This window comes from Eptatretus burgeri, chromosome 14, assembly GCF_056783735.1.
Source record: "Eptatretus burgeri isolate ZD-2024b chromosome 14, Ebu_testis_v1, whole genome shotgun sequence".
NCBI lineage: Eukaryota > Metazoa > Chordata > Myxini > Myxiniformes > Myxinidae > Eptatretus > Eptatretus burgeri.
This window is the reverse complement of record NC_140974.1, coordinates 5,142,664-5,156,563: the sequence shown is the minus strand read 5'-3', so window position 1 is coordinate 5,156,563 and position 13,900 is coordinate 5,142,664. Positions and strand designations below refer to the sequence as shown.

Below are 13,900 nucleotides of genomic sequence, written 5' to 3'. Positions count from 1 at the left end.
AGCACCTTTATATATAACAGAAGGAATGAAATCGTTCGATACAGCGTGGCAGGGGACCGCAAAAGAATGATGGCATAAGAAGAACTTAGCTTTCAGCATTCGGCGATCGGCGCGAAATGCAATGGTGGGCAGAAGTCGTGGTGTCTGGAGGGCAGTGAGGCACGTAGAGTCTTTAGGGGTGCCGTAACTCTGTTTATTGCGTATCCGGATGTACACCACTGTAGACTACCCCACGCCTCTAGCGGCGCGAACACCTATATGCATTGCGGACACGTGACTACCAACACCACTCCTCCACGCCCCCACAACGCCACACTCCTCCCTCCTAAAAGTATGAGTATCATGATTAACCTGATTAACTCAAAAGCATTACAAAATGACAACAAGCAAAAATCATTGGCACTACAACACAGAAAGCAACCAGAGCCAAAATGGCACCATGATACAAAAAAAAGCAACTGGTGAAAAAGAAAAAAAAACACCATAACAATATGACACAAACAAGCAAAGTGTAACAAAACGACATCAATCATGTAAAATCTTCCAAGTACCACATCACCTAGATGTAACCGTGGGGTGAAGGCCGGCTGTGAATCAAACCCAGATGAGACGGCACAAAAGAAAACGTGCTTCATCTGCACAACCTGTCACAATAATGCCATCGTTATAACCTGGCCCATAATTCAGCCCTCTATCCCCATCACAACATATATTGTGTTGGCGCGAGTGAGTTGAATCCCAAATGCAGTGGACTGGTGCTCGAGTACTGAGTTGCACGCCGAAGCCAATGACGTCTGCAGACCACAATAACCATGGCCGTTTTAAAGATATAAAGAAGCAAGTTAGGGAGCACAGTATCACCATGCAGCAGAAGCGCCCCCAGGCGGCCCATGCTTACACGCCATCCGGCGAGGTCGCGGTGACACGCTGAGACGAACCTCCCGCGCTCCCGGCCGACAAGCTCGCTCGTCCCCCACGGACAGAAACAGGTAAACACGCTGAGTCCGCCAGACATGAGGGCACCGCCGCTGGCGTGGAGCAGCGGGGAGGGCGGCCTTGGGAAGATAACGGTCCGGCCCCCGCGAGAGTAAACGGGAGGGGTGACGCTGAACAGCGCCGGAGTCCCACGTGCAAGTCGAACCAGGCAATTAGCCGGCTCTATTACCAGCCATCCCACACCAAAATCGCGCATCAAATCCAGTCGAGATCTCCATGCACGTCCACACGGACGATCAGCGTACACTGCACGCACAGCCATGTCATAAAGCAGCAAGAACATTGTCTGCGCAGATACAACCTTCCCTTCACGTACAGCGCGTTCCCCCAGTATAATTCCCACACATGAGAGGGCAGCGAACCGCGGACTGTCCTCAAAGCCGGAGATCAGAAAGACCTCTTTATTCGCAACGATCGTCCGCAAGTTCTCCACATCATATTGATCATTATATAGATTGATCTCAATCAAACACATCTTGCTCATACGCGGACTATCGGCATGTGCGTTTATAACGCCAAGCTGAATCACTCGTGCTGCGAGAATTAAACACACAACAATTAACAACTAATGAACCACATTGCGCGCACGCCTCTTGGTTGCCACGACGTTGAGGCGACTTGCGTGCCGGTCCCCATCTGAACATCGCAGAGGCCACCGTCGATGTTCGCATTCCGCGAATTTCTTGAATGCGACCGGCTCGCTCCAATCCCCCGCTGAAATCGCCTGCACGACATGGGTGTGCACTGTATCATGAGCGCAGCACAAGCGCGAGAGTCCGTCGCAGCTGGCATGGCCCCCATTGCTCCGGAACCGTATATCGTAGTTGCAGGAAGCAATGACCGGAAACCCATGTTGCATCGTTGCGGCTCCTGCCGCCGGAACCTCGCCCTCAGGTCTCGAGGGAGGCCCGGACCCAAACGAAGGTACGGCCCCGAAGGAGACACAGGTGCACCTGGAGGTATGAACTCCGAAACAGGAACCTCCTCCTCCTCCCGCCGAAACTCTAATCGGCCCGGCACGGGACGTCCAAGGCCACTGGCTGGCGCCATCCAGTTGAGTTGAATGCGGGCCAACCCGCTCCGACCCAAAAGGTCGAGGCCCTCCCCTCGCACCACGAACCACGAAAGCGCAACCCGCTGACCTTGATGGGTGACCAAGACGTGTGCCCTGCCAACCGCTGGTAGCGCTTCACCGGTATACGTGTGCAATGCGAGGGTAGACCTGAAAAGATGTAGACCGGGGAGTGCACGAGCGGTGCGTCCGCTTATGATCGACACCGCCGCTCCGGTCTCAACTCGAAACATGATCGGTGCCCCGATCATCTCGACCTCCACTGTCATTGGTGTTGTCACCTTCCGACCAATTGAAAACAGGCTCAACATCGGCCGCATCTCCTCCTCCGGGCCGCCGGGATCGCTATGCCTAGGCTGTAGGACTTGACCCGGGGCGTAAAAGTGTACGCCATGCACACAACACCGTACCGGCAGTAGGTCTCGACCCGGGACGTTGGGGTTGCTTCACACACCGCCATCCATGACCGTTATGATGGCCAAAGACACTCGGCACACACACCGTAGATGTTCCTGAGTGTTCAGACCGCCGTCCGACTGACCGCGTTGCAACGCTCGGTCACGACCCGCACCGAAGACTGTGCGTGCGGCCGTGGGCGCTTGGTACACCGCGCGGACCTCCGGATCACCTGCCGCGTTCTGGCCATCGAGGCTCCAGACATCTCTCAGAGTCTGTGCGCCGTCTGGCGCCGCATCTGAGGTGAATGTAATGTCCTCGTCCTTTAGCCGTGGCATTGCAGAAACCATTCCCGAGGCTTGCAAATCAGAAATAAAACGATCTTCGAGCCGTCCTGCCGTTCACTCGACGTGAATTCGCAGGCGCCGGCGAGATGTCACACCCGTGCGGCAAAACTCGCGATGCGCTTCCCTGCGCTCCTCGCCAGGTGGTCGAACTCAAACCGCGCTAGCTGCGCTGATTTTCCCGGCGTTCCGTGCACCCTACAATCCAATTGCTCCGGCAAACGACTTAGTCAATACCGAGGAAAACCAGGCACTCTGCGCCTCGTCGTCAAAACAAAATTGATATTACCTGAGAAGGTATCTCCGTCCGAGGATCCGAAACAGCCTCGTCGCCAAACTGTGGTGTCCGGAGGGCAGTGAGGCACGTAGAGTCGTGAGGGTTGCCGTAACTCTGTTTATTGCGTATCCGGATGTACACCACTGTAGACTACCCCACGCCTCTAGCGGCGCGAACACCTATATGCATTGCAGACACGTGACTGCCAACACCACTCCTCCACGCCCCCACAATGCTCTCCGCATTGCGCCCTGCACGCGTATGCCAATACGCCACAGAAGTGACGTCTTTCGTTCGTTCGTACATGAGGGGAGTGTTTCTTCGTTTTTTTCCGTCAAGCAATTAATTAAACTAGCTGAAACCCCGTCACAGACGGATTCCGTTCATTCAACAACCCTCACCAGCTCACCCACACTTGAGGGACATGGACTGGACAGGGTGTGCTTGCCCCCACCTACTCATCCCCTGCCCCATTCCCCCCCACCTCCCACCCCCGCCTTCAATTTGTTTACCCCCGCCCAAAAATTTAATTACCCTGGCACCGCCCCACCTCTTCACTCCCCACCCTCCCCGTCTCTTGATTCCCCGCCCCACTTGCCCCTGGGCCCCCGCCACCCTGTCCGCCCCCTCACCCTCAACCCTGCCTAATTCACCCCTGCCCCCGCCCACTCATCCCCTGCCCCATTCCCCCCCGTCTCCTGCTTTCAATTTGCTTACCCCCACCCAAAAATTTGCTTACCTTGCCCCCCGCCTCTTCACTCCCTGCCCCCGTCTCTTCATCCCCCGCCCCCACCTCTTCACTCCTCGCCCCCGTCTCAACAAAAAGTGTTTATTCTGCTTCAGAGTTGAAGTTTGATTATTTCCACTATGTGCGATGCACTCTTACAGGTACGAAGTTTCTTTCAATCCAGGTCACAGTACCGAGAAAAAATGTGACGCGACAGCTAGGAGGAGCACAAAATTGGTCCTTCAGTCTTAATATATAGAAGATACAATGTTTCTTGTTACATTTTTTGTGTCAAATTCACATTCTGAGGTAGTCAGCATGTGCAGAAGAGGCTTTTACATTGCAGACGCTATTTTCGAGGAGTGGAATTACACCTCTCAGCGGTGACGGTCTGTCGACAACAAACGTAATGGCATCAGCCAATGACCGATGATGTCATGACGTCCTGACTCCTCTCAGCGGTGACGTTACACGTCGTCATGAAAACGAATGTAAAACGAAAAGTGTTTATTCTGCTTCAGAGTTGAAGGTTGACTATTGCCACTATGTGCGATGCACTCTTACAGGTACAAAGTTTCTTTCAGTCCAGGTCACAGTACCGAGAAAAACGTGACACGACCGCGAGGAGGAGCACAAAATTGGTCCTTCAGTATTAATATGTAGATGGTTTTCACGTATATAACACATTAGTTTCACAAATTTCCATTGAAATACTCGGGTATTTCTGTCAATTGTCGCCATTTCCGTCGAGGTTATGCACTGCATCTACCGGACGGCCGTCATTGGCTGTCTTGAGGGACATGGGGGACGGGGGGGACACCGGACCCACCGGAGACGTGGTAGATGACGCCGGGGACATTTCAAACTCGGTGCAACTGTATACAGCGCACGCGCTGTAAAAATGGAGGGAAATTGTAATCAGGTCTGTCTGTCTGTCTGTCTGTCTGTCTGTAGGTCCATCCGTCCATCATGCTATCTTCACCTAAATGGTTGTGTAGAAATTCACCAAACTCAGTAGTTATGATCACCATATGGCGAGAATGTGCAAGAGCAGTCATTTTGCCCCCCCCCCCCCACCCTCCGAATATAAAATATCAAATACCGAAAAAGATCACGGGCACATTTTAAGACAATTTTTTAATGAAACTTTGTATATGCGATCTACATTGGGGGATGCATAAAACAGAGTATAACGATTTTTTGGACATGACCCTCAGTTTATGTCCCAAGGGGTGACAATTTAGGGTCACAGGGGTCAAAACAAGATTATTTTTTTTAACTAAAAAATTGATATTGGGTCTTTCCTGGTGGAACATTTTGCCATCTTACAACTCTGTTTTAGCTGGGGAAGCATGGGGATTTGCGATGGCGCCATCAACTTCCCTCGAGATGTACCTGAATTGATATTTTCCTGTGATTTAACACTGTTTTTCCTTTTCAGCTCCCAAGCTCTCATCACATTCGGAGGGCAATCAAAGAAGATTGTCAAGCACGAAAAGCATGACATCAAAACAGAATTCTAAGTTATTTAATGATGAATTGAAAGACACATTTGATAAAAAAATGTCGACATCATCACGATATAATACAAGGCAGAAGTCTTTACAGAAAAGTAAGGGTGGTTCAGAAAACATCAAAGTCAGGTTGCAGTGCAGCACATCAAGTAACATTCCAGCATGTTCTGAAGATGACAAAAAAACGGAAATGCTGCGTGCCAATGATCTAGTACACAAAACACAGTTTCTTGCATCCGATCGGAATAACTTTTCCAAAGAAGGCGATAATTATGATGACTGTTTGGAAGAAGATGCAAGACCCCTTCATGTGCAACAGTCTGATTATTCATTTGGACAACCAAACTCGATTTGCCAAGCAATCAAAACAAATGACAAAAATATTGCTGATTCTTTGCATGAAACGGTTGTTGAAGTACCTGCTGTGATTACAGAAACAGAAATGCATGTCGTTGGTTCTGTTCCAAATGACCCAAATTCCACTTGTATATCACAACCTGCCATTTCCAGAAGTGAAGATGCAAGTGAGATAATGAGGACTGAAATTGACAAATTCGAAACTGATGATAGTCATCACGAGATAGAAGATTATGAAAAGACAGCGCCTGGTAAGGAAGTGGACAATGATGAACTGTTTGATAAAGAGAGCGATGTTGAGAGAGAAACTGAATTGGATAGTGATGGTGAGGAAGATGAAACTGATGCTGAGGTTCACGATGATGGTGACCATGCGCAAGTAGATGATGATGATGATGATGATGATGAAGATGATGATGATGATGATCATGTTTTTTGCCAAGCCAGTCTTCGACCCTCAACCAGTGTAAAAGGTACAAGGGAAGGGCTTTGCTTGATGGAAATTGCGAGTAGTGAAATAACACTGAGATGCAAACCTAAGACACCATCGCAAGAAGTCGCAAGCCCACAAATCATTCATGAAGAACAACTTGTTCAATACTTGATGTGTGAGGCACCAGTTCCAAAAGCAACAAGAGAAATGAATAAAAATCCTTCGTTGGGACCACATCGTACGTCACGCTCAAATCCAAAGAACGTTTTTCTCAGTAAGGAATCAAATGCAGAAATGGAAGGACCAATGAAGAATAACGTGAAAGAAAGCATAGATGTTTCCGATTATCAAACGTGCAATGTGAGCAAACAAGGATTGCCAAAGAAAAAGCATCCAGTCAATGTCACCGTTAACATGCTGTATCAGGACATCGCCAACAACGGTAACGATTCCGATATACCTGCAAATGATGTGCAATCAGAAGATGACAATGGGTGGGTCGACCTTTCTTATGAGAATTTTGAAGATTTCGATGAAAGCTACACTGATCAAGCCATCACAGAGTTCAATAAAATTCAAAAGAGTAATGGCAGCACAACAAAGCATGAAATGTACCCGGTAACAGGAGTGAATCCCAACGGTGAAAACCTCATCACTGGATCTATAAATGGGACAAGCGGAAAATCTGATTCCAAAAAATATTCATCGGTGAAAGAGGAGAACTCCGACAACATAGGCGAAAACAACAACACTCTTACAGGAAGCACAACAAATGTTCCAGCTCAGAGTGAAACCTATCAGAAGCCAAAGATCAATGAAAATACAGGTTGTGTTGTCCAACAACCACCCTGCTTCAACAACAAGAATGTGAGTTCATTTCAAGCTCAATTGGAAGGAGCACCCTGCAAGTCATCGAAGAAACACAGTCTGCAGTTGAGAGATGATGGACATTTACTGGAAAACTCATTCATTTCAAAGGAACATGCTCCAAAGGCGTCTGCGTACAACACGGACGGAGATACCTTCTCAGGTAATATCAATATAATTGCGGCCACAAAGATGGTTTCAATTTTGCTGAGAAAAATTTTGTTGTGTTGAAAATTGTTGTTGCCATGAGGAGTTTACCATTTTTAACTTGCATATCTGGAAATGCCTTGGTTTGTTAGTTATTAAATGGGTGTGACCAACTTAATAACACAATGGACACCCAATAACAACTTTTTTTGACAAGCACCTGGTGCTCCACACCCCGAAGCAATGAAATTGCTCGCCACGAAGGAAGTATTGCTCACATTGGCACAATATGGTACAGTGGTTGAGAGGATCTTCATGTAAATCCTTTGTGCTTTGCGCATTAGGCAGCGACATGTTGCAAGTCGTATGCAATTAAAACGATTCTTTGGCTATACCATGGGTGAAGGATTTATGGAGGATTTAAACATGAAACTAACACACATCCTGTATATGAACATAAACTTGTCACTAATTGCCCCCAAATCATCACCAAAACTGAACCTTCCTACAATCCATGCAGGCAGGCGGGCGGGCGGTGCTCAGTGGTAACGGTTGATGTACAAGTAAGCTGCCTAGGTATTGTTGAGGTGACAGATGTACAAGTTCATCTTAAAGGGATTCAGACGTGATATTGTTAGATTCAGTTAAGGGTGAGAATAGAGTTCATATTCCAAAACAAATTTGTTGATTAAGTGAAGGAGTATGGCTTAAAAGATATTAAATGTCAGAATCTACATTCAGTTGAAATAAAAACTCACAATTACTGAAACATATTTGGTGAAAAGACCACCAGTATGATTTTATTGTATTGACAATTGTATCCGCTTCACCTTCCTTCTGTATGCATCTTCTACCCCCCTGGCCTTGAACAGATCTCTTCTCCGTACGTATGCAAATTATATTTATTACTCGGTTAACTGGAGAGTTCATAGAACACCTTATCCCATGTAGTCTTGAGAAAAAAAATTGACATGGGAAAGGTCTTTTAAATTCTTCCTTATTGCCTTTCCAAGCCCAATCTATATTTCCTACGAGCCACCATTTTGTATGGCTCTCGATGTTCCCCAGCACTGAGAGAGCGAGCGGAAAATTTGATTGGTCGTGATGATGTAAAATGATGTAATAATTTGTCGAAGTAATTCTAAAGGGAAGGGTTTTGAAAGTGCAAGAAGGTGATATGTGTAGACAGACAGACAGACAGTGTTCAACTATATATATATATATATATATATATATATATATATATATATATATATATATATATATATATATATATTGGTTCATAAAAAAATATTTTCACGAAAAAAGTAAGTGACCACTAAATTCGTTATTGTTGTGTGTCTGTCTGTCTGTCTGTCTGTCTGTCTGTCCGGAGCATAGCTCCGTGGGTTTTGATCCGATCCTGATAAAATTTTGGTGGGAGGTTTATATCATGATCTAGTTGTGTTTTCCTGAGAATGGGCATGGTGCGCCCATTATGGGCGGAGCCACGCCCAAAAAACGTGTTTTTAGGGGGTAGCCGATTTCAATTTGCATCTCCTCCGAGGGGGTTTGTCGAATCTGAGAGGGGTTTCGGTATTTGATTAGCCCAATGGCACCTGCATAGCCCCACGGAGCTCGATTTTTCATTTTAGTCCCAAGGTCAAGGTCACAAGGTCACGAACTTTGAAAATTGCGAATTTTGACATAAAAATCATACGACCGCCCAAACTTTGAGAGCTCGGATGACAATTTTTTTATGCATAATCTTGAGGTCATTCCCCACCTAAGGTCTTGAAACCATTTTGCTCAATCTCGAACACCTTGCCCATAGTGCCCCCTTCAGGTTTGTTTTTACTCTGATTTCATCAAAGTCTGGATAATCCGAGGAGTGCGAAATGCCATATAGCCTATATGACGTTATATTGTTCCTGGAATGTTCCAGAGGAAGTTTTGCACCAAAGGTCATAATCCTTGACCTTTGACCTTTAAAGTTCACAAAGGTCAAATTTTCAAAGTTGTGGGAATCGAACCGGGTTTTCGACCTTGTTTGACGAACTAACTCCATTAAGCTATCACACGTATCCTGTTTCCTTATTTTAATGTCCACAACATTGTTTTGTGACCTTTAAAGGTTACGCAAAGGTCAAATTTTGAAAGTTGTTGAACGAAACCGGGTTTTCGACATTTTGCAGCTAATAACCTGTTACTCGTACCACATCATGTTGATCATTTTTATAACTTGGTCAAACATTATCACATTGTCTCATCCTTGACTTCTGAAACAATCTACATCGTCAAATACCGCTCGTGAACCATCGTCGTCTTCAGACTTGTAATTCAATTAAAATAAAGATATTAAAGGTTGTCAAAGAAACACTTCTTTTCGAAAGTTTACCGCCGTTGATGCAACGCTTTTTACACCACCTTATTTCACACGCTAAGTTAGTTCTTCTCATACCTGTTGGTTGTGTTCTTCATAATGTCCCTAAAAACAGTAAGTTTCTTGTTTGGAATGATGTTTAATTTTGTTTGACTGCCAGACAGGCAGACAGACTAAAAAGATTACCTTACTCCTCTCTGTGCATGTATGATCACCGATCAGGACGAGATTCTGTACAATTTGCCAAATTATGGTAAAACTGCAGGTCCCTGTTCCGATTCGTGTTCTGCAATGATTAAAATATAACATTCAACTGAAATTAAGTCGTTCCTCGATCACAGACCGACATCTGTAGGCAGACAGACAGACAAAGTGAACCAATTGCATAACCCCACTTTTCGCTTTCCGTGCTTTGTGTAATTACTTTAACTTAGTCCGACAGGATGGTGCAGAGGTGTCTATTTTTGGGTTTGAATTTCGACCCAACGTTAAACTTGGTTCTTCACAGGCACAAAGTGTGCTATTCCTCAGATAGTATGGACGTTTAGTTCAGTGTCCTGTCTGATAGCATTCATAGGTGGACATTAAAGATCCCACGGTATATTTGTGAAGGGTAGGAAAGTTATCGGTGGAACCATGAACATTAAAACTTTGCCCAAGTCACCTTCAATCGACCCTGAACGTCAGGCCTGGCCAGCCAGTTCGTGAAAGACTTGGTCCAAAGTTATTTTTCCTTGACTGAGGACACAAGAGAATGTAGGAAGAAGTGTGACCGTAAAACGAGTACTCTTTGATTCTGATGTACCATACTCTTTACAGAGTGTCCGTGCTGCCGACGCAGCTTCTTGACGAGGGTTACATTGGGTGGTTTGCCATTGCCTTCCCAGCGTTGTTTGTCTGTTATGTTGTTGTTGTTCGTCTTTCGGCTGCTCCCGTTAGGGGTCGCCACAGCGGATCATCCGTTATGATCCGCATACTGATTTGGCACAGGTTTTTACGCCGGATGCCCTTCCTGACGCAACCCTGGTCGCCTCTTACGACACAGAGATAAGGATTGGGTTTCGCCATGATTCCGGGCTGCCCTACACCCTCTCATAGCGTGGCCCAGCGCAGAGCTCCCGTCCTCAAGCGATCCTCCAACCCAAGCCTCCGAGTAGCCGGATTACAGGCGGCCGCCACTACGCCCAGTCGTTGTTTGTCTGTTCTCTACCCTTTTAAATGCTCAGCGTCAAGCAAAGAAGCAGCACGTACAATTTTAAAGTCTTTGTTACGACTCGGACGGGATTTTAACCATAGACATCCCAGACTCAGAGCGGACGCACGAACCCTTACGCCACCGAGTCTGGTTCCAACTAGTACGAGTCGTAGTTTATTTTAAAATAATCTATTCAATCATTCGTTGTCATGTTTATTTATTTATTTCTACATTTTAAGTGTTCAAAATATAAGGTCGATGTACATTCAGTATGATGTATATACATGGGAAAGTCAGGCTGCTGTAGGTTCTGTTTGTACAGAGGAGGAAGAGACCTGGGGCTAGTCGGACAGTGGTGTGTGGAACTAACGATGGGCCACGCAATCAACCAAGTCTAACCCTAACTGTTCTGAAAGAGGATTCCCTTTTTTAGTGTGAATGGGTTTCTATGATAATTGCAATTATTCTATTTATATATGATAATTTTCTCGTTTTTTTAACTTTATTTATGATTCCTGTTTACAAAACAGCTTGTTAATAAAAAAAAAAATTCAATTAAATAATATACTTCAACACAAATCGCCTTCTTGGCACTTTCAAAAACATCCAATTTAGCAGTACCTGGACAAAATATTTCGCCATTTTATGCCATCTCGACCAATCAAATTTGCCGCCGGACCGGCACGTGATGGGTAACGAATTGGCGCTTCAGGAATAAAAGCGGACAAGTGCCGAGGCTCAGGGTCTATTGGCCTGAGGAAGCTCGCTGGGAAGTGGGTGAAACGTCTCCTGAGACCGGGTCTGCTCTTACTTGTTTGTTTCTAAACGAGGCATTTTTACCCGTCGCTTTGCTCACAAATTTAATCAAAAGTTGTACTTCACAAACATTCTGCTCTATTCACTTTATCGTTTTCCATCTCCTTGGAAGTCAGCGAACATCACCTTCGTCAATCGATCTTGCTGCTTATACACAATGTGAGCAAAATTCACTTCTGCTTAGCTGTGAAGATCAGTGTTGGATGCTGTTTGAACCTCCGCTTAAATTGAGTGACATTAAACATTTTGAAAATTTCAAAATTATTTTCACTCAAATTTTAACATCACCGTGACGTTTATAGTTCAGTTGTTTAAACTTTCTTTATACGAGATGATTTGTAATACTGCCGACCACCGGGTGGCACTATACGATACGCATTAACATAGAGAGGATTTGGGGTCTTCTCCCACCTTGAACCTCCTCTCCCAAATATCTTACACTGACAGAAACCATACTTGGGATACCCTGAGACAACACGTGGAATTTGGTTCTGTAATTTTTGAAGCACATACTATATTAACAAACAACCAACCACAAATTGAGCTTTATATATTAGATTATGCCTGGTGTTAGCTTCATGGTAAGGGTCGTTGGCTTGGGATCCTTGCGGCCTGAGTTCAATAGGCTCGGTGTTGTTGGTTTGCACACCTACCGCAAGTAAAAAAATGATGTAACCACAAACTGTTCAATTGTGTCAACGTTTCATTACCTTTCTGTCGATTTACTTAACCGAGAAACCTCAGCAGTCTGAGCAGTTCGTGACTATTGCTGGTTTGCACACCTACCAGAGGTAACACTAATATAGCCACAAATTATTCAGTTAATTCCGTCCAACGAATTCCCCCTTCACACCTCTGTCTCAAAGCTTTTCCCTCAACCCACCCCCTCAATGTGTCCCCCTCTCAGATTCTTTGAGGAGGCTGGGATGGTGCGGACTGGAAGGGAAAATTGGAGGGAGCAGGAGAGTAGGTGTGGGGGAAGGTTCGGGTTTGTCCACGGATTCAACAAATAATTTCCCTTTCATCAATTTATTTCACCAAAAAACCTTCGCAGTCCTAACAGTTAGTGACAATTATGTGGACTTGGGGTTTGGAGGGGGGTTGAGGACTTGAAGAAAAAAGGGGGAGCTGCAGACCTAGGTTTAGGAGGGGGAGCAGAGAGGGTATAGAGAGCTGGGAGAGGGGGGTTAAGGAGTTGGGGTGTGGAGGGGGCTTGAAAACTTGGGGTTGAGGACTTGAAACATTTAACATTACGTGGAATTTCCATGGGTCCCAGCCATTATGCTCTCAAAGCACAATCCTGGCAAACTTTGTAAATATTCCCCACTCGAATGGAACAAATTCCCTTAGTTAGTGTATATATATATATATATATATATATATATATATATATATATATATATATATATATATATATATATATATATATATATATATATATATATATATAATGTGTGTGTGTAATTATGAATATATTCAAACGTAAGTGTGCTAACATTTGCCCTGTTGTGTGCAGTGTGTTTAAAGGGACAATGCCAGTCCATACTGGCTTGGATTCCTGTCTGCAAAGTTCCATTCTGATTCAAGATTGCCCTTCTCACTTGGACCACTTGTGCTGCTTCGTGAACCTTCAGCAACTTCAGATTGCTCTTTGTTGTTCGGTACATTATAAAGTGCATTTCATTTCTGCACACCCATTTGCAGATAGGTTTGCACAGAATTCCATGTTCAGGCTATGTAATCGAAGACATTTAGCAGTCAATGTGCTAGCTGTGCATTTTTAGCTGAGTGACAGCATGGTTGTATCGATGCAGTAAATGTAACATTTGACTTCTCCGTGTATTTGAGTTGAATGCTATTTTTGATCATAAAGATGTTAGTGAGTTTATATTTTTTATTATGAAGATGAGCACATTGTTGGAACGACCGTCATTTGTCATGTGTTGTAAGCCGTGTTCATCTCCACACAAAGCTTATAGTTTCTGTACAAGGGATTTACTCTTTGTTGGCATGTAACGTGTCCCTGACACCTCTGTGCCATCTCGATTGCCGCGGTTTACGGAACTTCAATCTCCCCCTCCCTCCCCCCCCCAAAAAAAAAATAAAATATATGCATGAAATACACTTCACTCACATTCCATGGTAAGAATATAATTTTATTTCCCGAAATGACAGAATGGTGTGCTGCAGTCATGAAAATCAAATAGAAATGTGGGCACACCGAGACCCGAGACGATTCTCCATTTGTTTTCCGAATGAATTAATGCAACAAATGAAGCTCAAAGACATGTTTGCTTGCTTCCCCCAATTCTGGATTATATTATATTTTATATTCCACAATACATATACATACATATATATATATATATATATATTTTATATATATACTCTTAACAT

The 13,900-nt window shown here is 44.9% G+C and overlaps 1 protein-coding gene across 1 annotated transcript in view; it reads left to right on the top strand.

Annotated features, from left to right (window-relative positions):
- Nucleotides 1-13,627, top strand: part of LOC147012579 (uncharacterized) — a 35,979-nt gene extending 22,352 nt beyond the window's left edge. The window contains exons 5-6 of the mRNA XM_085853569.1: nucleotides 5,254-7,146; nucleotides 13,020-13,627. Of these exons, the coding sequence (XP_085709695.1) occupies nucleotides 5,254-7,146; nucleotides 13,020-13,084 (1,958 nt within the window). The 3' untranslated portion in view covers nucleotides 13,085-13,627. The remainder of the gene's footprint in view (nucleotides 1-5,253; nucleotides 7,147-13,019) is intronic.
- The last annotated feature ends 273 nt before the right edge of the window (nucleotides 13,628-13,900 follow it).